Source organism: Mobula birostris, chromosome 18, assembly GCF_030028105.1.
Source record: "Mobula birostris isolate sMobBir1 chromosome 18, sMobBir1.hap1, whole genome shotgun sequence".
Classification (NCBI taxonomy): domain Eukaryota; kingdom Metazoa; phylum Chordata; class Chondrichthyes; order Myliobatiformes; family Myliobatidae; genus Mobula; species Mobula birostris.
Genome location: NC_092387.1, coordinates 9,047,120 through 9,073,777, shown reverse-complemented (window position 1 = coordinate 9,073,777; position 26,658 = coordinate 9,047,120). Strand labels below are relative to the sequence as shown.

General features: G+C 41.8%; 1 protein-coding gene across 5 annotated transcripts in view; it reads right to left on the bottom strand.

Moving 5' to 3' along the window:
- The window catches only part of ppip5k1a (diphosphoinositol pentakisphosphate kinase 1a), a 237,048-nt gene that overhangs the window by 11,697 nt on the left and 198,693 nt on the right, over positions 1-26,658 (bottom strand). For 4 of the 5 annotated variants that reach the window (XM_072282170.1, XM_072282171.1, XM_072282172.1 and 1 more), the window contains one exon: positions 2,531-2,668. In XM_072282170.1, the coding sequence (XP_072138271.1) occupies positions 2,531-2,668 (138 nt within the window). Of the gene's footprint in view, positions 1-2,530; positions 2,669-9,144; positions 9,225-26,658 lie in introns of all 5 variants that reach the window. The other variant, XR_011889605.1, reaches the window with a different exon arrangement.

The window sequence follows — 26,658 nt, the reverse complement described above, 5'->3', positions numbered from 1 at the left end:
CGTGTTGAAATCTCCCATGACTATCATAACATTGACCTTTTGACATGCCTTTTCTATTTCCCGTTATAATCTGTGGTCCACATCCCAGCTACTGTTGGGAGGCCAGTATATAACTGCCATCAGGGTCCTTTTACCCTTGCAGTTTCTTAACTCAACCCACAAGATTCAACATCTTCCAACCCTATGTCACATCTATCTACTGATTTGATGCCATTCTTGACTAGCAGAGCCACGCCACCCCCTCTGCCTACCTTCCTATCGCTCCGAAACAACGTGTAACCTTGGACATTCAACTCCCAATTACAAACATTGTTCAGCCACGATCTAGTGACGGCCACAACATCATATCTGATAATATGTCATAGTACAACAAGATCATCCGCCTTATTTCCTGTACTCTTTGTACTGAGATATAACATTGAGTACTGTATTTGCTATCCTTTTTGATTCTGCATCCTTAATGCACTGATACTCACCCTGCTGGCTGCAATTGCATGCTTTCTTTGCTTTGTATCATCCATCCTATCCCGAGTCCCTTCATTCCGGTTCCCACCCCTTGCCAAATTAGTTTGAACCCTCCCCAACAGCTCTAACAAACCTGCCCACAAGAATATTCGTCCCCCTTGAATTCAGGTGCAACCCGTCACTTTTGATCAGGTCATTCCTCCCCCAGAAGAGATCCCAACGATCTAAGAACCTGAAGCCCTGCCTCTGCACCAGGTTCTCAGCAACGCATTGATTTACCAAATCATCCCGTTTCTAGCCTCACCGGCACATGGCACAGGCAGTAATCCAGAATTACTACCTGGGAGGGCCTGCTTCTCAGATTTATACCTGACTCTCTAAATTCTCTTCTCAGGACCTCTCTGCTTTTCCTTCCTATGTCGTTGGTACCAATATGTACTAAGACATCTGACTGCTCTCCCTCCCTCTCCAGAATATCGTGAATGTGATCCGTGATGACCCTGACTCTGGCACCTGGGAGGCAACATACCATTGAGGTGTGTCATTCACATCCACGGAATCTCCTGTCTGTTCCCCAGACTATTGAGTCCCTATCACTACCGCTCCCCTCTTCTTCCTCTCTTCTGTACCATGGACAGTAATCTGGTCTCTGTGGCATACCCCTGGGAGGTCATCTCCCACAACAGTTTCCAAAGATGTACACTTATTTTTGAGGGGAATGGCCACAGGGTGGTCGGTGCTAAATGCTTATTCATATTTCAATTTCTCCTGACAGTCACCCAGCTACTTGCCTCCTGTGACTTCTGGGTGACTATTTCCCTGCAACTCTGATTGATTACCTCCTCACTCTCCAGTACAACACACGAAGGTTATCCAGCTGCTGCTCCTGAACCCTAACAGGGATCCACTTCACACAGATGTAGTTTTCTGGGAGGTTCTGGGTCTCCTAGGACACCAACATTTAGCATGAAGAACGGACAACAGCCATTTACTACACTAGGTATAGTAAGGGGGAAAAAGCAGCAGCAGAGACCATAAACATCCATTCAGTGGCCATTTTATTAGGTACCTCCTGTACCTACTAAAGTGGCTACCGAGTACATGGTGGAGGCTGGAAGTCAATGATGCAAGTCACTATCTGAAGACCATAAGACATAGAAGCAGAATTAGGCCATCTGGCCCATCAAGTCTGCTCTGCCATTTCATCCAGGCTGATTCATTATTCCTCTCCACCCTATTCAACTGCCTTCTTTCCGTAACCTTTGATGCGCTTAATAATCAAGATCCCATCAACCTCCGCTTTAAATACATCCAATGACTTGGCCTCCACATCCGTCTGTGGCAATGAATTCACCAGATACATCATCCTCTGGCTAAATAAATTCATCATCATTTCTGTTCTAAAGGGATGTCCCTCTATTGAGGCTGTGCCCTCTGGTTCTACACTCCCACACTATGGGAAACATCCTCTCCACATCCACCCTATTTAGACCTTTCAAGCTTTGATAGGTTTCAATGGATTCATCCTTCATTCTTCTGAACTCCAGCGAGAACATGCCCAGAGCCATCAAACACTCATTTGTTAACCCTTTCTGAAGGCCACTCAACCAGGTGGCCTGTGGGGCAGGCAAGGAAATCCATCATCACCAACAATCATTGATACAATTCAGTACTGATTGTTCCAGTCAGGGTATTGGAACTGGCTGATGAGAACTCTACGCTCCACTTTATTCTGTGCTCTGCATTGTCTAATGTATTAGATGTCAGTAAATGCCTGGGAAGGGGTGAGTAGAATTCTTTCCTGTTTTAAGTCTTTGTTAAGCTCCAGTACCCATTGAGCACTCGCCTGTCAGATACATCATTCCAGCCTATCAACATGATTTATCCAACCTGAGAACACCTATTAGACATTTTCCCAATCTTGTCCGTTAGTCGTCCTGCAGTGTCCAAGTAGCGACGTGTTGGAGTTCACAAGATTATTTTATTCTGTGTCTTGTCATATTAATGTAACAAAAAGTATTGTTCACTTTTTCAGTTTCAGACAAAGGTTTGTATTTATTTTTACCTTTCGATGCTCTCTCACGAGATTCTCTGCAAATTTCAGAGATAGAGGTAAGGAATTCATTCACTTGCTTCAAGGAGAGGGAATTGTGGAGCGTTTCAAGAGGGTAAATTGAAGGAACCATAGAGCAGCCTTCAAAACCTAAAGAAAAGTGAGACAAAATAAAAACCTGGAATTAATTGACTTCACACTTTTTAACAGACCTAAAGACAATGATAAGAGTCATAATATAATGGCCATTCTACAACAAGGCAGTTGGTGTTTGGTATGAAAAGGCAATTGACCAAGCTGAGCCAAACTAAACCAAGCCAGGCACATGAACACAATGCAGCAGAACATCTCAGAGTCCATGACACTTCTAGTACACAGCTAAACTGAAGGCAATAGCGATCAGGTTATATTCTCAAAACCATATACTTTGACAGTAAAAGATGGAACACTGTGTTTGTGGTAATAATAGTTTTTGTGTTTTGTGTGATAGTTGTATGTATTGCATTGTGCACCTTGGTCTGGAGAAAAGTTGCTTTATTTGGCAGAATACATGTTGAATGACAATAAACTGAACTTGAATTTGCTGCTTGGAGTATCTGTTAAATCACAACCCTGACGCTGTACTACAATACGTGAAATTCCAAAAACTCAAATACGTTTCCACAAACATATAAAAATAACACACACCATTAAAATTAAACGAGTAGCTATAATGGGAAGCAAGTTATCGGATCTGGATATCTTATCTCAGTGATTCAAAGTGTAATCATACAATCTGTTACCAATATAGAGCAGGAACCCACTGCTCAATATACAGCCATGAAAACTGCATGCAGATGGAGATAACCCGAGCTGATATAGTTGGAGCTTAATTCCGACATCATCTGTACATCCTCCCTGTGAACACATGGGTCCAAAGCCGTACCGGTTAGCGGGTTGATTGGTTATTGTAAATTATCCTACGATTAGGCTAGGGTTAAATTGGTGAGTTCCTGGCAATGCAGCTTGAAGGACCAGAAGGGCCAATTATGCACTGCATCTCTGAATAAAATTAAAAAAAGTTGCTTCACTGTTTCTATTTACTCTCTTGTCCTGCACCTGTCAACACTGATTCATAACAGGTCTAAGAGAATATTGTTTCATAGTGAAATGTGTCATTTGAATTGACAACCAACACAGCCAAGGATGTGTGTGCTACGAGTGTCTCCACACCTTCTGGCGCTAACATAGCATGCCCAAAATGTTTAACACAACATGCAGCACCAAATAACAACAGAACGGAGCAAGACAACAAATCAGACATCCTTTCCCACTCACATGGGCCTCCAGTCCCATAACAGGCCACCATTGGGCCTGCAGTCCTTGGGCTTACGATTCTCAACCTCACAGATTTAATATTAGAGAATTAACATTGAATTTAACACTAAAGAGCAATCACAGCTGCACTAACTGTTCCAATACAGTTAATAATTCAGGTTAACTTTAAACACAAACACTTGGAGTGCTCTGCCGTCTTGAGAGGATTCCAGGAGGCAGAGGCAGAGGCAGTGTGTGGGAACCCTGTGGCGAGAAGGCTATGGGATGGGGCACGAGCCAATGTGGAAGGTGAGTGTTGGCTGCTTGCCTTTTGATCACTGATGGGATCGCTCTGCTACAGAGATGAGAGACTGCCTTTTTATCACTGGTGGGGATCGCTTTGCTATGGAGGGAGGAGACTGCCTTTTGATTGCTGGTGGGATCACTCAGCCACAGAGAGTGAAAGGCCTGCTGGATTATAAACTTTTTCTCCAAGCTTACATTTTTTTTTATATTCTGTGCCTTTCGCCCAATCTTTCACATTTTTTGTGTGTGTGGGGGGGATCTGAGGGTTGATGTGCTTGCTCCGTTGTTTCTTCATTTTTTTGTGTGGGGACGAGGGATTAGTGGGTCGATGATTGTACTGGCATTCTTTCTTGGTTTTGCAGCTATCTGAAGAAGAAGAATTTCAGAGTTGTATATTTTGATAATAAATGTACTTTTTGAACCTTTTAAACTAGCAATACAGTGGATTCTGGTTGATTGTGTCATTGGATAATTGGGACAGCTGCTTATTTGGGACACCATGCTGCTTAATTGGGATGGGAGACTGTTGCCGAACAGTTTCTAACTAGCATCAGTCTAACTTGCTGTCAGACATTACACTGTGCTTAGAGATAACTCTTTTTAAAATAGCATCACTTGTGTTCAAAAAAAACGTGATTTTTGCCACTGATAGTTGGCGAGAAATAAGCAGAAATACAATTCATAAATGTCTTACTCACTACAGTTTCAAGCATTTGAGCATGAAGATGCCAGAAACAGCTGAGAGTGAAAATGAAACTATTTCACTGTTTCAACAAGTTAGGAAGGTATCGACATTTATTTTGAATATTACAATGAAAATGAAGATTTGGAGGATGGAATCATTGAAAGCAATGTATGAAGGCAGCCCACTGTTTGCACTAGGTGTTTCTGCTGATTTTGTCAATTTTCAATTAATCAAAAGAACATTGCAACCTACTATAGGAACTAATAGTTGATAAATATTAGGAACTAAACATATTTATAGTATTGATGTGGTAACAATAGTGTTCTAATTGTTCTGTATTTCATTAAATACATAATTTGTTATGCAGTTCAATAATACTATACCTTTTTACATTTTTTTAAAAAACTATTTCCATGAAACTTTGACTAATTGGGATAGAGACCAAGTTAAGGAACTGGAGCTGCAGCTCAATGACCTTCGGCTTGTTAGGGAGAGTGAAGAGGTGATAGGCAGGAGCTACAGGCAGGTAGACACTCCGGGGCCACAGGAAACAGATAAATGGGTGACCACCAGGAGAGGGAATGGAGGGCATTTGGTAGTGGAGAGCACCCCTGTGGATGTCCCCCTTAACAATAAGTATTCCATTTTGAGTACTGATTGGGGTGGGGGACATACCTGGAGGAAGCAACAGTGGCCATGCCTCTGGCACTGAGTCTGGCCCTGTGGCTCAGAAGGGTAGGGATGGTAAGAGGGGACTCTATAGTTAGGGGGACAGATAAGTGATTCTGTGGGCATGAAAAAGAAACAAGGATGGTAGTTTGTCCCCCAGGTGCCAGGGTTCGTGATGTTCTGAGCACGTCCACAATATCCTGAAAGGGAGGGAGAGCAGCCAGAGGTCATCGTACATATTGGTACCAACGACACAGGTAGAAAAAGGGTGGAGGTCCTGAAAGCAGGATACAGGGAGTTAGGAAGGAAGCTGAGAAGCAGAACCTCAAATGTAGTAATCTCAGGACTGCTGCCTGTGTCACACAACAGTGAGTATAGGAATAGAATGAGGTGGAGGATAAATGCGTTGCTGAAGATTTGAGAAGGGGCAAGGATTCAAACTTTTGGATCATTGCGACCTCTTCTGGGACGGGTGTGACCTGTACAAAAAGAACAGGTTGCACTTGAATCTGAAGAGTCCAATATCCTGGTGGGGAGGTTTGCTAATGCTATTAGGGAGGGTTTAAACTAGATTTGCCAGGGGGTTGAGGGGGGAGGTGGGAACCGAAGTGAAGAGACAGAGGATGTGGTGGTTGGAGCACAAGTAGAGACAGCTTGTAGGGGGTTTGTGAGGAAGGACAGTCAGATGTTAGAGCAAAGGTGCACTCAGCCTGATAGTTTGAGATGTGTCTATTTTAATGCAAGGAGTATCATAAACAAGGCGGCTGAGCTTAGAGCATGGATCAATACATGGAACTATGATGTTGTGGCCATTACAGAAACTTGAATGTCTCAAGAGCAGGAATGGTTGTTGAGTGTGCCGGGCTTTAGATATTTCAAAAGAACAGAGAGGGAGGCAAAAGAGCTGGGGACATGGCATTGCTATTTAGGGATAGTGTCAGGACTGCAGAAAAGGAGAACGCCATGGAGGGATGGTCTACTGAGTCAGTGTGGATGTCAGAAACAGGAAAGGGCCAATAACTCTACTGGGTGTCTTTTTATAGATCCCCCTAATAGTAGCAGGGATATCAAGGAGCAGATAGACAGGCAGATTCTGGAAAGGTGAAATAATAATACAGTTGCTGTGATGGAAGATTTTAACTTTCCTAATATTGATTGGCATCTCCTTAGCACAAGGGGTTTAGATGGAGTGGAGTTTGTTAGGCGTATTCAAGAAGGTTTCCTGACACAACATGGAGATAAGCCAACCAGAGGAGAGGCTGTACTTGATCTGGTATTGGGAAATGAATCTGGATGGGTGTCAGATCTCTCGGTGGGAAAGCATTTTGGAGGTCGTGACTCTATCTCCTTCACCACAGTGCTGGACAGTGATAGGAGCAGACAATCTGGGAAAACATTTAATTGGGGTAGGGGGAAATATGATGCCATTAGGCAGGAACTTGGGAGCAGATGTTCTCAGGGAAACACATGGCAGGAATGTGGCAAATGTTCAGGGAACCTTTGCATGACGTTCTGCATAGGTGTTTTCCATTGAGGCAGGGAAAGGATGGTAGAGTTAAAGAATCATGTTGTACGAAGGTGTAGAAAATCTAGTTCAGAAGAAAAGAAAAGCTTACAAAAGGTTAAAGAAACTAGATACTGTTAGGGCTCCGAAAAATTACCAGGAAGGAGCTTAAAAATGAAATTCGGAGATCCAGAAGGGGCCATGAGAAGACCTTGGTAAGCAGGATTAAGAAAAACCTCAAGGTATTCCACAAGTATGTGAAGAGCAAGAGGATGGGCCGTGTGAGAATAGGACCAATTAGGTGCGATAGTGGAAATGTGTGCATGTAGTCGGAGGAGGCAGTGGAAATACGTAATGAATACTTTGCTTCAGTATTCACCAGAGAAAAAGACCTTGGCAATTGTGGGGATGACTTACAGTGGACTGAAACGCTTGAGCATATAGACATTATAAAGAGGATGTGCTGGAGTTTTTGAAAAGCATTAAATTAGATAAGTCACCGGGACTGGATGAGATATACCCCAGGCTACTGTGGGAAGCGAGGGAGGAGATTGCTGAGCCTCTGGTGATGATCTTTGCATCATCAATAGGGACAGGAAAAGTACCAGAGGACTGGAGGGGTGCAAATGTTGTTCCCTTGTTCAAGAAAGGGAGTAGAGACAACCCAGAAAATTATAGACCAAGTGAGTCTGTCTTCAGTGGTGGATAAGTTGTTGAAGATCAGGATTTGTGAGCATATGGGAAGACATAATCTGATTAGGGATAGTCAGTATGGCTTTGTCACAGGCAGGTTTTGCCTTATGAGCCTGTTTGAATTCTTTGAGGATGTAACAAAACACATTGATGACGGTAGAGCAGTATATGTAGTGTATATGGATTTCAGTAAGACATTTGATAAGGTTCCCCATGCAAGGCTCCTTCAGAAAGTAAGGAGGCATGAGATCCAAGGAGATCTTGCTTTGTGGATCCAGAATTGGCTTGCCCACAGAAGGCAAAGGGTGGTTGTAGATGGTTCCTATTCTGCATGGAGATCGGTGACCAGTGATGTTCCGCAGGGATCTGTTCTGGGACCCCCTCCTCTTTGTGATTTTTATAAAAGACCTGGATGAAGTAGTAGGAAGGTGGGTTAGTAAGTTTGCAGATGGCACAAAGGCTGGGGGCTGTTGTGAATATTCTGGAGGGTTGTCAGAGGTTACAGCGGGACATCAATAGGATGCAGAACTCAGCTGAGAAGTGGCAGATGGACTTCAACCCAGATAAGTGTGAAGTGGTTCATTTTGGTAGGTCCAATTTGAAGACAGATTATAATATTAATGGTAAGATTCTTGGCAGTGTGGACGATCTGAGAGACCTTGGGGTCCATGTCCACAGGACACTCAAAACTGCTGCACAGGTTGACAGTGTTGTTAAGAAGGTGTATGGTGTGTTGGCATTCATCAACCATGGGATTGAGTTCTAGAGCCGTGAGGTAATGTTACAACCATACAAGACTTTGGTCACACCCCACTTGGAGACTGTGTTCAGTTCTGGTCACCTCACTACAGGAAGGATGTGGATACTATAGAGAGAGCATAGAGGAGATTTACAAAGATGTTGGCTGGATTGGAGGGCGTACCTTATGAGAATAGGTAGAGTGAACTTGGCCTTTTCTCCTTGGGGCGACGGAGGATGAGAAGTGACCTGATAGAGGTGTATAAGATGATTACGGTGCTTGGAAATAGGTACTGAGGGAATGTCTCTGTTTTTTGGGTGTGTGGAATGCAGTGCCAGCAGCTGTGGTGGAAGCGGATATAATATTGTCTTTTAAGAGCCTCTTAGATAGGTACATGGAGCTTAGAAAAGTAGAGGGCTAGGCGCCAGGGAATTTCTAGGAAGGCAGTTTCTAAAGTAGGTTACATGGTCAGCACAACATTGTGGGCCCAAGGGCCTGTAATGTGCTGTAGATTCCTATGTTCTAGTTGCTTAATTGGGATAAAATGTACTGGTCCTGATATGTCCCAATTAACTGGAATCTACTGTATTCATACTACAAACAGTCCTACTAAGTTTTATAAAATTAAGAAAGAAATTAATTGTTAAAGACTATAATCCTGACACATCAGATGGTGAACATAAGGACAGTTTCATAAGCATTTTGGGAAGAGCATGTTGCTCCAAGAACTTTACCTGCTGGAGTAAGAACAGATGGAATATTCTGAAAATAGTATCAAACATGGAATACTTTACAGCAATGAACAAGGCAATTCCTGGAACAAAGTGGGAAAAGATTCAGCAAATCTTAAACTGACAAAGTACTTAATATATTTTTAAAAAATCAACAAATTTGCATCAATTTGCAAAAACCACTTTCCTGCCGATCTCTCCCCTCCCTCCTATGTAGTGTCCTTAATGCACTTATGCATGACTGGCAGCTCCTACCATTCCAAATCATCTTTCCACTGAAGGCCTCAAAAGTCTCGGTTTCACAAAACTCATATCCAGTCCTGAAATCTAGACAGACACTAAAGTCAGTGCCGAGAGGGTAGACTGTCAGGGGTGCTACCTTTTATGATAAGGTATCTCAGCCTGAAATTTCAGTAAGACTTTAAAGATCCCAAGCCATTATGTAAAGTTATGTCAAGTTTATTGTAATGAGCACAAGTACAGAGTGGTACAGGTGCAATGAAACACCTGCTTACAGCACCATCACAGGCACACCGAGGCAAAATAACAAATTTCACGTTAACTAAGACAACGATAATAAACCTGATTCTGGTGCAAACACAGAGAGCACAATTTATATATAAATCTCAGTTACCACTGGCCAGAGGTAAAACCTGAAGTCCCACACCACCTGTTTCAAGTACGGCTATTCTCCTTCAGACATTTGGTTCTTGCACCAACTCACACAACCCTAATCACTACCTCAGTACAGCAACACTATGAATAGTTTGAACTACAAAGGACTTTGCTTTCTTTTGTTCTAACTGTATTCTTCCTTGTGTAATTTGTTAGTAGTTTACAGTACTGTGCAGAAATCTTAGATAGATGATTATATATAGGGGGAGGGGGGAGAGGGAGGGGGGAGAGGGAGGGGGGAGAGGGAGGGGGGAGAGGGAGGGGGGAGAGGGAGGGGGGAGAGGGAGAGACTTTTGCTAGTACTGTAATTTTATGTATGGAACTGTACTGCTGCCATATAAAAAAATTTCATGATGTATGTGAACAATGATAAACCTGATTGTGATATGGGTCTCTATCGTGGACTGACAGTGGGAAGGGGGCAAGGTTGGGAACAGAAGAAGGAAGAGGACAGGCTGTGGAAAGTACCAGAGACATTCTGCAATGATCAATAAACCAATTGTTTGGAGTCAAATAACCTTGTCTGGTGCCTCAGGGCTTCGAGTGTCGACACCTGCGCCACCCCTTGCCCCTCCTCCTCTGCCGCCTGTCCCACACTCCTCCCACGGCTCTCCACACTTGTCATTCGCAACATCCTTTGCTCCCACCAGATTTACAAACTTGCTCTCTGCTCCACATTGACAAATACAGTACTGTGCAAGTCCTTAGGCACCCTAGCTAGATACACGTGCACAGTACTGTATGTTTTTTTAAAAAACAAATGTAGTGTATTTGATACTGATGTCAAGTCCATCATTGTGCAAGAGGTGGTCCACAACATTTCATTGCTGAGGTAGGCTTATGGTTGTGAGGTCAATTCAAGAACCTGATGGGTGTAAGATATTAGCTGTCCCTGAAGCTGGTGCCGTGGGATTTCAGGCTTCTGTAACTCCTGTCCAACAAGAGAACTGATAGATTCCCCCTTTGGCCTGACCAAAGTCTAATGTTGATCAACATCACAAAAACAGACTTGGCCATTATCACTCTAAAGATACTTAAAGTTTTGGACAACTGATATATGGAATGCAAGGCAAAAACAGTTCTGATCCTATGGAGACAGTAGTTACAGTGTACAACCCACAGTTCATTGTAAAAAGGTGACCAGAGGCTTCAGAGAATGATTTGCAGGGCCACAGAGAGGGTGGTGAAATGAGACCGACTGGATTGTTTTATCAGGGGCCACCAGTATATCCCCAATGGCACTTTGCTGTGCAATAATTATTGTATCATTGGCTCTGTTGTCCATCAGTAACAGAATCAGGTTTATCATCACTGACAAAATGCTGGGGGAACCCCGCAGGCCAATTAGGAGACCGCTTCACCGAGCATCTACGGTCCGCCTGCCAGAACAAGTGTGATCTCCCAGTGGCCACCCATTTTAATTCCACTTCCCATTCTGATATGTCCATCCATGGCCTTCTCCACTGTCGTGATGAGGCCACACTCAGGTTGGAGGAATAACACCTTGTATTTCATCTGGATAGTCTCCAAATCTGATAGCATGAACATAGATTTCTCAAACTACTGGTAATGCCTATCCTATCCCCAACCCACCTTGTCCATTTCTCATCCCCTTTTCCCCATCTCCTTGCCAGCCTATCACTTCGCTCTGGTGCTCCTTCCCCCTTTTTCTTTCTTCCATGGCCTTCTGTCTCATTCGCCAATCAACTTTCCACTCTTTACTTCATTCCCCCCCCACCCGGTTTCACCTACCACCTACCACCTACCACCCGGTGTTTCTCTCTCCCTTCCCCCCCACCTTTAAAATCTACTCCTCAGCTTTTTTTTCTCCAGCCCTGCCAAAGGGTTTTGGTTCAAAACATCGACTACTTTTCCCATAGATGCTGCCTGGCCTGCTGAGTTCCTCCAGCAGTTTGTGTGTGTTGCTCAGATTTCCAGCATCTGCAGATTTTCTCATTTTTTATATATCACTGCTGACACGTTTTGTGAAATTAGTTGTTTTGCAGCAACAGTACAGAGCAAGACATAAAATATATTATAAATTACAATGAGAAATATATATTATAAATTACTAAATTGTGCAAAAATAGGGCAAAATAGTGAGGCAGTGTTCATGGGTTCGTTGTCCATTTAGAAATCTGATGTGGAGGGGGAGAAAGTTGCCCTAAGAATGTTGAGAGTATGCCATCAGGCTCCTGTACATCCTCAGTGATGGTGGTAATAAGAACAGATCGTGTCCCAGGTGGTAAGGGTCCTAAATGATGGATACTATCTTTTAGAGGCATCGCTTTTTGAAGATGCCCTAAGTGGTGGGGAGGATAGCACCCATGATGGAGCAAACAGTGTGCATTGCTCCCGTCCTGTTGACTGCATATTGGAAGTATATCGGTGGCTCTAAAATGCTTGAGAAATTCTGTGATGATGATAGATTTTGCTTCCATTCTTCTTTGTAGTCTGGCTGACTGCAGCCTCTCTACTGCCAGTCATAGACCACAATGACCTTAGCCATTCTATTCCCCATGCTACACAACTCAATGACACAAACCTTTATACTGCTAGGGGAGCACAACAATAATTTGAAATAAGCTCAAAACAAATTTGTATCTTTGTAGTAGGAGGCCCAGAAAGTCAATATTTGAGATGCATTGCTCAACTTCAGATAGAGGATACAAGCCCTCATTACTTCTAAGCATTAAGTTATAAATCTAATCTCATCACCAATGGAAAGGCATTGCTACAAATGCCCAGGTTCAACAGCCCTACTAACTGCAAGTATTGAAAGGCATAGCGTGGAAAAGATTCTCAAGCAAAAATTATGTACTCTTATTAAAAGGCAGATTTTTTTTCGAGTGAATCCAGCTGGGATTACAACAGGATCAGCACTGGGGAGGAGTGTGGTTCAGGGAAGACTGTGGGTGGAAAAGAAAGAGTTCATTTCTTCATTAACTTGATTAAGTCTGCTAAAGACAGCAATCCAAATTAAGAATTGTGTTACTCAGCTGAACAGCTAAATGTGGGGGTGTCACATCACCAGACTAGAGAGCATGACAATTGTCCAGAGCTGTGTGTAGTTGAAGTGAGAGTGATCAGAGTATGTCAAGCATTTTATGCAGAGCAGAGCAGAATAAAAAGGGAATTATTTCAGTGGTGAACATCAAGACAGCAAATTTCAGCCCTTTCTGTAAAGAAAGACTTGCATTTAGATAACACTGCATAATCATCTAGTATGGAGGGGCCACTGAGTAGGGTCAGGATTGCCCATGGGTACTAACCTCCCCACAATCGAGGACATCTTCAAAATGCAATGCCTCAAAAAGTCGCCATCCATCATGAAGGACCCTCACTACACAGGACATGTCATCTTTTCATTACTGCCATCAAGGAAGGGGTACAGGAGCCTGAAGCCACATACTCAAATGTTTTAGAAACAGCTCCGCCATCAAATTTCTGAGAGAACAATGAACCAATGAATATCACCTCGTTAAATTTTGCTTTTTATCGCACCACTAATTTAATTAACTTTTTCTTATTTATATTTATGTATATAATATACATTTCTTATTGTAATTTATAGTTTATTTTAATGTATTACACTGCACTGCTGCCACAAAAGAGCAAATTTCTCCACGTTCAGTGGCATGCAAGAATTTGGGCACCCCTGGTCAAAATTTCTGTTACTGTGAATCGCTAAGTGAGTAAAATATGACCTGATTTCCAAAAGGCATAAAGTTAAAGATGACACATTTTTTTAATATTTTAAGCAAGATTACTTTTTTATTTCCATCTTTTACAATTTCAACATAACAAAAAAGGAAAAGGATCCAAAGCAAAAGTTTAGGCACCCTGCATGGTTAGTACTTAATAACACCTCCTTTGGCAAGTATCACAGCTTGTATTCAGCTAAGAGTCTTTCAATTCTTGTTTGAGGGATTTTTGCCCATTCTTCCTTGCAAAAGGTTCCTAGTTCTGTGAGATTCTTGGGCTGTCTTCATGCACTGCTCTTTTGCGGTCTATCCACAGATTTTCGATGATGTTTAGGTCGGGGGACTGTGAAGGCCATGGCAAAACCTTCAGCCTGCGCCTCTTGAGGTAGTCCATTGTGGATTTTGAGGTGTGCTTAGGATCATTATCCTGTTGTAGAAGCCATCCTCTTTCCATCTTCAGCTTTTTTTTTTACATACCGTGTGATGTTTGCTTCCAGAATTTGCTGGTATTTAATTGAATTCATTCTTCCCTCTACGAGTGAAATGTTCCCCATGCCACTGGCTGCAACACAAGCCCAAAGCATGATCGATCCACCCCCATGCTTAACAGTTGGAGAGGTGTTCTTTTCATGAAATTCTGCACCCTTTTTTCTCCAAGCATACCTTTGCTCATTGCAGTCAAAAAGTTCTATTTTAACTTCATCAGTCCACAGGACTTGTTTCCAAAATACATCAGGCTTGTTTAGATGTTCCTTTGTAAACCTCTGACGCTGAATTTTGTGGTGAGGACGCAGGAAAGGTTTACTTCTGATGACTCTTCCATAAAGGTCATATTTGTGCAGGTGTCGCTGTACAGTAGAACAGTGCACCAGAGTCCAGAGCCTGCTAAATCTTCCTGAAGGTCTTTTGCAGTCAAACAGGGGTTTTGATTTGCCTTTCAAGCAATCCTACGAGTAGTTCTCTCTGAAAGTTTTCTTGGTCTTCCAGACCTCAACTTGACCTCCACCGTTCCTGTTAATTGTCATTTCTTAATTACATTACGAACTGAGGAAACAGCTACCTGAAAACGCTTTGCTATCTTCTTACAGCCTTCTCCGGCTTTGTGGGCATCATTTATTTTAATTTTCAGAGTGCTAGGCAGCTGCTTAGAGGAGCCCATGGCTGCTGATCGTTGGGACAAGGTTTGAGGAGCCAGGGTATTTATAAAGCTTTGAAATTTACATCACCTGGCCTTTCCTAATGATGACTGTGAACAATCCATAGCCCTAACAAGCTAATTAAGGTCTGAGACCTTGGTAAAAATTATCTGAGAGCTCTAATCTCTTAGGGTGCCCAAACTTTTGTATGGTTCTCCATTCCTTTTTTTCACTCTAAAATTGTACAAAACAAAAATAATACACTAATCTTGCTTAAAATGTTGAAAAGAACATTTCATCTTTAACTTTATGACTTTTGGAGATCAGTTCATCTTCTACTCAATTAACTATTCACAGTAACAGAAATTTTGACTGGGGTGCCCAAACTTTTGCATGCTAATATATGTCAGTGATATTAAACTTGATTCTCAGGTTTATTATCACCAGCATGTATCATGAAATTTGTTAACCTAGCAGCAGCAGCAGTTCAATGCAATATGTAGAAGAAAAATAAACAAGTAAACCAATTGCAGTACATGTATGATGAAAAGATCAAAAACCAAATACAATTACATGTATGATGGAAAGCTCAAAAATCATGCGAAAACAGAATATATATCAAAAAAAGTATTTCTTTTTAAGAATAAATAATAATAAAAATTTGAATTACAAAATAAAAGTGAGGTAACGTTCACGGGTTCAATGTCCATTTAGGAATCCGATGGCAGAGGGAAAGAAGCTGTTCCTGAATTGCTGAGTGTGTGCCTTCAGGCTTCTGTACCTCTTACCTGATGATAATGATGAGAAAAAGGCATGCCCTAGGTGCTGGATCCTTAATAATGGATGTTGCCTTTCTGAAAACATACTTGTTCCTACCATCTTGTGAAAAATTTGTGCCAACTAACTGGTAGAAGTATTTAAGGACATTTTCAACCTCTCACTGCTATGGGTGAAAGTTCCCATTGACTTCAAAAAGCCAACAATTATACCAGTGCCTAAGAAGAATAACATGAGCTGCCTTAATGATCATCACCCAGTAGCACTCACATCAACAGTGATTAAATGCCTTGAGAGGGAGGTCATGACTAGACTGAACTCCTGTCTCAGCAAGGACCAGGACCCACTGCAGTTTGCCTATTGCCACAACAGGTCAACGGCAGATGCAATCTCAATGGCTCTTCACTCGGCCTTAGATCACCTGGACAATACAAACACCTATGTCAAGATGCTTTTCATCAATTATAGCTCAGCATTTAACACCATCATTCCCACAATCCTGATTGATTAGTTACAGAACATGGGCCTCTGTACCTCCCTCTGCAACTGGATCCTAGACTCCCTAACAGGAAGACCACAATCTGTGTGGATTGGTGATAATATCACCTCCTTGCTGATGATCAACACTGGCGCACCTCAGGGGTGTGTGCTTAGCCCACTGCTCTACTCTCTCTATACCTATGACTGTGTGGCTAGGCATAGCTCAAATACTATCTATAAATTTGCTGATGATACAACCATTGTTGGTAGAATCTCAGATGGAGACAAGAGGTGTACAGGAGCAAGATATACCAACTAGTGGAGTGGTGTCGCAGCAACAACCTGGCATTCAATGTCTGTAAGACAAAAGAACTGACTGTGGACTTTAGCAAGGGCAAGATGAAGGGCCACATACCAATCCTCATAGAGGGATCAAAAGTGGAGAGAGTGAGCAGTTTCAAGTCCTCGGGTGTCAATATCTGAGGACGTCACCTGGTCCCAACATATTGACGCAGCTATAAAGAAGGCAAGACAGTGACTGTACTTCATTAGGAGTTTGAAGAGATTTGGTATGTCAACAAATACACTCAAAAACCTCTAAAGATGTACCGTGGAGAGCATTCTGACAGACTGCGTCACTGCCTGGTATGGGGGGGGGGGGGGGGCGGTGCTACTGAACAGGACCAAAAGAAGTGGCAGAAGGTCATAAATTTAGTTGGCTCCATCTTAGATACTAGCCTACAAAGCACCCAGGACATCTTCAAGGAGTGGTGTCTTTCTGAGAATATTCTTCACAATTCAGGACATATAATATGCTTGAGAGCAGAAAATTGCTTATCAAATTGTAGAAGGGAAGCTCCATCCAAGAGCAGTGTAATATTCCTGACTGATACCTTGGTTCAAGTCAAAGAGGAAAACTTTACCTGAAATGCAAATGGGGAACTTGGTGTCATATGAAAGACGACATTTTGACAGTTCAGCACTCCCTCAGTACTGCAAGAGTCTCTTGGATTGGATTCAGACTCATCTACTTACTCAAGAGATGAAAAATGAAAAACTGGGTTTGCATTGAAAACTGAGGAGCACTGGATTATTAAGAAATATGTCCAACACTCAGTGTGCAGGGCAAACAGGTAGGATAGAAGGCAAGAAGAAACCAAGCTACAATCTGTTAAAGTGAGGCCTTGAAAAGCTTATGTATTTAGGGAGGAGAGAATGTTAATGGAAATGTGGAATTCCACTATCTTAAATTCCAAGTATTCATTGGAATAAGTGACATATTGAGTTTTAATTTCAACAACATGAGAAGGGGATAGGGGAAAGAATTGAACATCAGAATATACGTCTACAAACTGTAAAAGATGTTCAGATATATTCTCTAATGCATGCAAAGCAATTGTAAAATGGGCTATGTTAGCGTATTATAAACAACATCCTTCTATACTTCTTTTTATATACACAGTTTTATGGACCAACCATAGCTCTGAGCACGAATTAATTTTTTTAAAAAACACACAGCCCGAGAACTGTGCGGCACTTTAATAAAGCGTGATATAAAAGAATATTCCAGCCACATGGCAACAAAGGCTATGTGCGCGGGAACATTTCAGTTACTGCATCCACACCCCCACACAGCTTAGGGGGAAACAGTGTTTACAATAATCAGAAACTGATGTTGGAGTAGGCTGGCTTGTGAATAGAGGTCATTTGTTACACTTGAGGTGAATTTTATTGGTTTTAGGTTCCGAGCAAAGATTGGTTTAACTTCTATCAGGGAGAATGATAGAGGAGCTCTGTAAAAGCTGCTTATATGGAGGACAGCAGATGGTGGGAAGTGATATGATAACATATTGTAGGCTTGAATGCAGCAAGTAACCCACATAATTTATAGTTTGAATAGCACAGTTCATTGGTATTGCAATGGTCCACACGGAATAGGACAAAAATTTCCATGTACTGTTCCCAAAATAGAGCTCCTAATCATTGCTTTGATAGCTGTTAGACACAAGATAGTCAACCACTAATTCTTCATTCAACAACACTATTGGTGTGGACAGACTAACTGATACTTAGTCCTAGTCATGGGTCAGAAGGCGGAAATGAAACCAGAAAATACTGGAAAAACTCAGCAGGCCAAACAGCGTCTATGGAAAGAGAAACAACTGATGTTTCATATACGGGACCTTTGGACAGTTCTGATTAATGATTACTGAAACAGTAACCATTTCTCTTTCCACAGATGTTCTCTGAGATGCTATATTTTTCTAGAAATTAATGAATAAAACCTGTTTTAATGGCAATTTATAGTTTCATATTTGACTAGATGAGAACGTTCATGAGAATGATCCCAGGAATGAAACAGTTAACATACAAGGAGCATTTGGCCAGTAAGACCGAAGAATTGATTGCAGTCTTCAGAAAGGGGAAGATGAAGGCACACATTGAGGGATCAGTAGTGGAAAGGGTGAGGAATTTCAAGTTCCTGTGTGTCAACATCTCTGCGGAGCTACCCTGGACCCAGAATATTGACACACTTACAAAGAAGGCATGACAGTAGCTATCTTTCATTAGGAGTTTGAAGAGATTTTGTATGTCACCAAAGATACCCACAAATTTCTACAGGTATACTGTGGTAAGCATTCTAACTGGCTGCATCACCATCTAGTATGGGGAGTGGGGAGGGGAGGGGAACATTGCACAGGATTACAGGATTGAATAAACTGCAGAAAGTTGTGAAGTCAGTCAGCTTCATCACAGGCACTAGCCTCCCCAGCATCCAGGACATCTTCAAGGAGCGAAGCCTCAAAAAGGCAGCATCCATCGTTAACAACTCTCTTCACGCAGGACATGCCCTCTTCTCACTGCTACCATCAGGGAGGACATGGCTGAGGAGCCTGAAGGCACACACTCAACCATTCAGGAATAGCTTCTTCCCCTCTACCATCAAATTTCTAAACAGACATTGAACCCATTCGCACTACCTCACTACTTGTTTTTCCTTACTCCTTTTGCACTACTTGTTTGATTCAGCTTTTTAAAGATATTTATTTACTGTAATTTATAGATTTTTATTATGTGGGGTTGAGAGGGAATATAAATCAGCTATGATGGAATAGTAGAGCAGACTTAATAGGCTGAATGGCCAAATTCTGCTCTTATGTCTTATGGTCCTGGCTTATAACAGCTTTTGTTTTAGACCTGCTAAGCCTAAGTTCACCTCCTCTTGCATTAAATGATGATTTGTTTCCACCCAAATGGGACAGATGTTTGACAGGATCGGCAGAATGCGAAGTCTCTCCTCTGTCCTATACGCTGGGCTTGGATATACCCCCACTGAAGGGATTCTTAGAACCTTTCCACATTTTCCTACTCCAGTTGGAGTAGTTTTGAATTAAAAGGTTTGCCTGGAGCAGGAAGAACAATACATTTTCCAAGAAAACCTCTCTACCAAATAACCATGAGAGAGAGCAGAGGACTTTGTTTTATTGCTGGGCCTGCATCCTGAGATTTAGACTTCTGATCCAGAAACTTGATTTCAAAATCCACTACAGTAGCAGAAGAATGTAAACTCAAATTATAAGAAGTAATATATCAGCCCATTCTGCCAATACCAACCATCAATCACCGACTTACATTGATCTAACATTAATTTTTTTGTATTTAAAAAAAATTCTTCCCACATACCTGCATAATAGGGCAATTAACAGCAGCCACTAACCTATCGACACATATTTTTGGGATGTTGGAAGAAACTGGAGCACCTGGAGGAAACCCAAACAGTCACAGGCAGAACAGGCAATCACCACACAGACAGCACCCAAGGTCAGGACTGAAAAGGTCTCTGGCACTGTCGGGTAGCCATTGAATGAATCTGGAATAAGAAGCTGTTTTAGGAATGGTGACCCTGGAGGCACAAGAGACTGCAGATGCCGAAGCTAGAGCCACACACAACCTGCTAAAGGAACCCAGAGGATTTGAATGGCATCTGTGGGATGGGGATGTGGGAGCAGGGGAAGGAATCGCTGACGCTTCAGGTCAAAACTCTGCAAAGTTCAAAGTAAATTCATTATCCAAGTACCTGCAGCGAATACAACCTTGAGATTCATTTTCTTTCAGGCACCCGCAGGAAAGTGAAGAAATACAGCAGAATACATGAAAAATCACATATAACAAACACTGACAACATGAGCTGCAGAAACCCTGAAAGTTAGTCTATGGAATGATAACCTAGGAGCCACTTAAATCGTTGTTAGCCAAGCTGGTTTTCAAAACTTTCAGGAAAGTAAACTTGCCATCCATATCCGGTCTCGCCTAACAGCAGACCCATCAATGTTCTGATGCTTAACTGCCCTCTGAAATGATCAGATTGCCATTGTTAGGCAATTAGTAACTGACCACAAATACTGTCCTTGTCAGAAATTCCTACAGCCCACGAGAGAGTAAATGGAGTTCAAATGTCCCAACTGCCATGCTGCGATTTCAGTTCGCACCTTTGGATCAGTAGTTCAGGTTTAGCTTTATTTGTCATGTATTCATTGAAATACAAAACATACAGTGAAATGCATTGTTTGGTGTCAAATCAAATAGCAAGGATTATGCTAGAGGCAGCCCACAAGTGTCACCACAATTCTGTCACTAACATAGCATGCCCATAATTTACTAACCCCAACCCGTATGTCATTGGAATGTGGGCAGAAACCGGAGCATCTGGGAAAAAACCCACACAATCATGGGAAGAACATACAAATCCCTTACAAACAACTAGTTAGCAATCAACTACAATACAGTACTGACAAACCACCACCTCCCCTCCCCTCCCCTATTAACACTGTTACATTCACATTGTACACAACCTTGGGAGAATGAATACAGGGAAGAATTTTTCCTCCATCTACAAGCTCTGTGGTCTGGGAAATTTCCATTTGTTCTCCTTTCAATTAGATGAGCAGAGCAAGATAATGACCTCCACACCGTTTCATCGTAATTATTATTACTGTATAATTATTATTCCCAAAAGCTTGCAACCTGTGCTAAAAAGATATGGGACACACCAGGCTGTTCACTGATTCTCAAACTAGATTCATGCAAGTCACAGACAGTCCAGGATTTAATCCACTACTCAGCATCTGTGAAACCCCATCCTGAGAAGAAAAAGGGAAAGTTATAGCTCTAGTGATGTCAAGCATAAAAATTGAAGATTAATAGTTGTGTGTATTGGCCAAGTGAAGGAATCAGCATCTTCAGGGAGGGAGGGAAGATGTGCAAGTTGGTGATCTTCAACCTAAAGCAAAAGAAGAGTTGAGAATCTGAAATAAAAACAGATTTCATAAATACTCGGGTCAGGTAACTTCTATGGAGGAAGAAACAGAGTCAACGTTTTGGTCCATGTCCCCCCCCCCCCCCCCCACCCACCCTGCAGATCATCACTATGCCTAAAACATCAAAACCTTCAATCCGATTTCAAATACAGAATAAAATTGTGATTAGAGAAAAATTATCAGTTTGCTTACTCTCCCAATGTACAGTTCTAAAGAAGTCCATTCAAGCTTAACGTGACTTTTTTGATTTCATGAAAGGTACATTCTCTGAAACTTGCTTTTCCATTTTCCCTTTGCTATTACGGAACATGTTCCCATCTCACACTCAGGGATATTCGCCATGTTGGCACAGGAACCTGTGTGGGCATCCTTCATTGCCTAGGCCGGATCAGACCTCAGCTACTTCATTCCACTGACCACAACATTTTCATGTTTGCACTAACTACAATAGCCTTATAAACACAAACATAATTATCTCATTTACTTGGTGAACTTGCACAGCAAATCCTTAAATGTATGAATTACTGGCTATGAAACCGGTCCTCTATTGAATCAAGGTTTAAAGAACATGTACAAGATGTACATCGATACTATCTCGCTTTCCTAGGACACAGAAATTCTCCCACATGTAAGCTTGGAGAACAGGAAGTGGCAGAGGGCAATGCTCCCCTTACATTCACACACACACTTTCCAGCAGGGATGAGGGAACGTTCTTCAACAATAGGGATATCATTTCATGCTTGCATTGGGGCCACAGTCCTGCTTCATTGTGGTGTTTTGCCATACTGAGTTGGAGGCTGGCTGATTCAGTTGGTGCTGCCCTGCAGTGTTGCTCAGTGAAGACAAGCTGGATTGCATTTGTCTGCAGCATAGCATCACTTGTGAGAGATGAGAACTGCTGTGAGCTGTTCTTGCAGAAATGTGGCTCCGGGACAGCTTCCTTGCACCATTACTATGCCGGCCATGACATCCTGGGAATTGGGCTGTATTATTTTTTTTATATATTTTTTCATTACTATTTTTCTGCTATCATAATTATATGTGCTATACTTGCGGTGTGTAACTGTTGGTACAGCGTTTTTCACCTTGGCCCTACTGTTTCATTTGGCTGCATTCATGTCTATGGTTGAATGACAATTAAATTTGAACTTGCTCTGACACTTCTCATATTACCCATGATTTTCCTTGCTTCATATCCTTCTCTGGCAGGCTGCACCATACAGTAAACAGCATGAAGGATTATTGATAACTCTCTCTCCAAAAACTAACACACTAAATCATTTATGCACAAAGGGCAGAGCTGGTGATGGAAACTACTCGAAATTGGTCAAAGGAGCAACAGGAGAAATTGCTGCACATCTGTAATCAATGCCATGAGATCTCATCGTCTTCCGAGTAAGCATAACAAAGCCCTTCCAAGAATACTTTCCCCTACATCTTTGATTCAGTTTGAGAAAATGCATCTATTCTAATGGAAGAGGTTTTGTTAAGTGCTCAAGGTGTAACCATGAGACAGGGGAAAAAAAAATCAAACCATGTTTGGGATTTTGGAAAATAACAAAATAACATTATATGAACACAAGAACTGTTTAAGAGGCAGCACACAAATTAATGGCACAAGGAATTCATGTGACACCTATGGCATGAGACACAAAAACAGGTCAAAAGATGTAGTGAGGCCTGAAAATGGCCTCTATAAAGAGATCACAATGGCTGCTAGAGGGGACATATTTATGGTACGTTATCAATGCTTCAGTAGCATCCCACCAACATTGTTCCAGTTCTAAAGTAGACGCACCCGTTACGTAGCTGGAAATAACAACTTACAAAAACCAGTACCTCTGAAATATATACAATTACTCTCAAGGACTTCTTTTCTATGTACCATCTCTGGCTTCCTCAAGGCAACATCATAATACTGAGGATTAAAGAACTAGTGACCCATCCAGCAACCTGTAGCACATAATGCAACACCTAGTGTATTAAGAAGCATATAGAACTAGAGGGCAGAATTTTAAGGTGGGCGAGGGGGAGGGGGACAGGGGAAGAGATTTAATAGGAACCTGAAGAGCAACTTTTTCACTCCAGGGAGTGGCTAGTCTATGGAATGAGCTGCCAGAGGAAGTGGTTCAGGTAGGTACTTTAACTTGAGCAGATATTTGGATAGGAAAGGTTTCACAAGTACATGGGCCAAAAGTGGGCAAATTGGACTGGCTTGGATGGGAATCTTGGCTAGCATGGACCAGTTGGGCTGACAGGCCTCTTTCCATACAGTTTGACTCCGACTCTCTACTCTAACTAGAAGATAGCATGTGATAATGTGCTGGGTTGGTTGCAGGGAGGGTAGATGGAAGGCAGGAAAGTAAATTAATTAAAACCCCTTGGTGTGTGAATAACTGTAGAAAAGTTAATCACTCTTCTTTGCAAATGTTTGAATAAGAGGGATATGCAGGGCTATGGTCCGGGTGGAGTCAATGGTATTAGGCAGAATAACATTTTGGTGTGGACTAGATGGGACAAAGGGATTGTTTCTGTGCTGTAGTGCTCTATGACTCCATGCCCTTGGTTTGAACAGAGGTGGGTCAGACTTCTGAGTGAAACTGTGCTTGCTGAAAAAACTGCAGGCTGTTCCATGCTCTTAACTGCTCCCCAAGATCAAAGCCACCACATGGTCTTAGACCTATCCATGGCTTGAGGCCATGGCTCTGGGTTCACCCCAATAAACTGTCTTATCCTGGCATCACTTTGTAAACCCAGAAAACCAGTGTAAATTCTGAACTACTCTAGAATCCCACAGAGTTTGGTCTGGTACCTGATTTGTTTTAAAATGTGTCCCTAAGGAATGTAGTTTTTGTAATAATGTCCTTCCATCCTCATGGCATTCAGTACTAACATTGCTTCCAAGTGCCCATTCCTCACAGATCAGTTCGAACAGCAGAGAACATTTTATCAAGGGAATCAACATCCAACAAACACACCCAATTTCCAATGGTAGTGATATAACACAGAATAATTAGATCATTCTGTATACTGCATCAGCAGTACTGAATATATCATTCTACAACCGTCTGAGCTGGGAACAGCAAAGAGAATTGCAGAGAAAAAAAAGCTAAATTACTTGTCAAAGTTCTTGCCGAAAATTTTAATCCCGAATCAGACAAAAATAGATTTACCATACAAAACAGATGAAGAAAATGCTACTTCATATGAAACATACATATACACACACACACACACACACACACACACACAAATTAAAATCATACTCTCAGGAATAAACATCAGCTCCAACCAAGAGACCTAAGTGGGCAAATGTCATTATGGAATCAGTGAAATATTAATACTGTATTTCAATCAAGTTTCTCAAAGTTCAAATTGAAAGCTAAAAGTAGAATACATACATGCCACCACATACAAACCTGAGATTCTTTTTTAGCAGGTATACTTAACAAATTTATAGAATAACTGTAAACTTTAAATATCAGGAACTGTTAACTGTAAACAAGCTCTGCAAATGCAGGTATAAATAAACAGCAATAAATGTTAAACAAAATACACCATGCACTGAAACCATTTAACCCATTTACACTCTACAATCTGATAAACCAGCCTTAATTCACATCAAATGCAAATGAGTCTGCCATGGCAGTGTTTTACAGCAACATGCACATGGTCCTAAGCTGTTGTTAGGGAGACATCAAAGTGACAACAAAGCCATAAAACTGGGAAATCATGATTCACAAAAATCGCAAACCACAAATCCACATCAATGCAATAACCGGCATACATTCCACATGCAATGTATCTTATTTGGCCAGGGCTGAGCTTTTACCAGTTATGATGTGAAGTTATTTTACATGCCTGCAACAACTCAAAGTTCTTTTTATAGCTTTTGCTGTGCCTCTTTTAGCAATGACAAAGAAAAAGCAAGCAAATGAATTTCAGAATTTGAAGCTCCCCAATGCCATAGCTCTCAATCATCTGCTTACGTTCAGGTAGGGATGGGTAATAAATGCTTACCTTGCACCAACAAACCAAATAAGAATACAGTATCCCCCTTTGCTGATGACGGCCTATTCAGGACTTTCAGAACAGGCTATTCCACCACTCAATTTATCTCAGTAATGATATAAAATACCAAGTAACCTGGTGCAGCCCTGTAGATCAGTGCATGTACTTAGACATAGCAGTCAAGGGAAACGCTGCATTACTCATAACTCAGGTGTTGCTCCCCACACACTTAAAGCATGCCAGGCCCACTTCCAACTTTCCACTTAAATTCTTAGGTTCACTGGATAATTTATTGCACTAAGTGACATCTAAAAATACATTAAGAGCATGTTGGGAGATTAAGAGAAGTAATATCCAACATTTGGAAAAATCGGCCACTCCAGTACAACCAAAGTATTGAGACTGTTGGACTATTCAAGTTTTATTGATTAAAATAACATATGTTTTCACTTGCACGTTTCTTTTGGTAGTGGATTCAAATATCAATCTGAGAGGTTGAATAACCTCTTGGTTATGATGGTGCCTGCTTACAACGCTCTTTCAATTGACATCTCCCGGATAGATCATGAAACCACATATTTCACTTCTTTTATGTCTTTTACATTTGTTTTTCATCTTGAATGTCACTCTGGAATTGTTGGAGCTGCTTGGAGATAGTTTTGGGGTTCCAACACTCTGCAGTCTTCGAAGGGATTCTGGGAGGCGAAGGTAGCATGCGGGAACTTCATGGCGTGAAGCCTGTGGGATGGGGCACAAGCTGTTGTTTAACTCCATTTTGCAGATTAAAGCTTCCACTGTTCGCCAATTAAAGCATGGGAGATTGAAGCATTGAGGTAAGTGCGCAGGAGGGATGGCTGTCTTTTGATGGCTCTGCTACAAAGACAGAAAGGTCTACCGCCAGGCCCGGAGAGTGTTCCCCAGGTTTTCTGCGTTCTGGATGTGGTCTTGGACTATAGACTTTTTCAGTCTTCTCATTTTTTTATATTCTGTGTTTTTCACCTGATCTTTCTTGTTTCTTTTGTGCGGGAGGAGGGATTTAGTGGTCAATATGCTCGCTCCATTTTGTTCAGTTTTTTGTGTGGGAGAAGGGATTGGGGGAGGGGGTTTGATGTGTCTGTTCCAATATGTTCGTTGTTTTGTGCAGGAGGAGGGATTTGGGGCTTGATGTGTCTGTTCTGTTCTTGTTCTTTTTTTTTTATGCAAGGAGGGGGATTTTTTGGGGGTTGATAATTGTGCTGATTTTATTTTCTTCCTTGGTTCCATAGCTACCCAGAGAAGAAGAATTTCAGAGTTGTATACTTTGATAATAAATAAATGTTTGAAAACCTGCACATCAGATTTTGCAGGAAAGCTGAGCAAAATCATATAACTAATATATTCCCAATGAGCAAATCCTTCCCCTCCGGACATCCTTA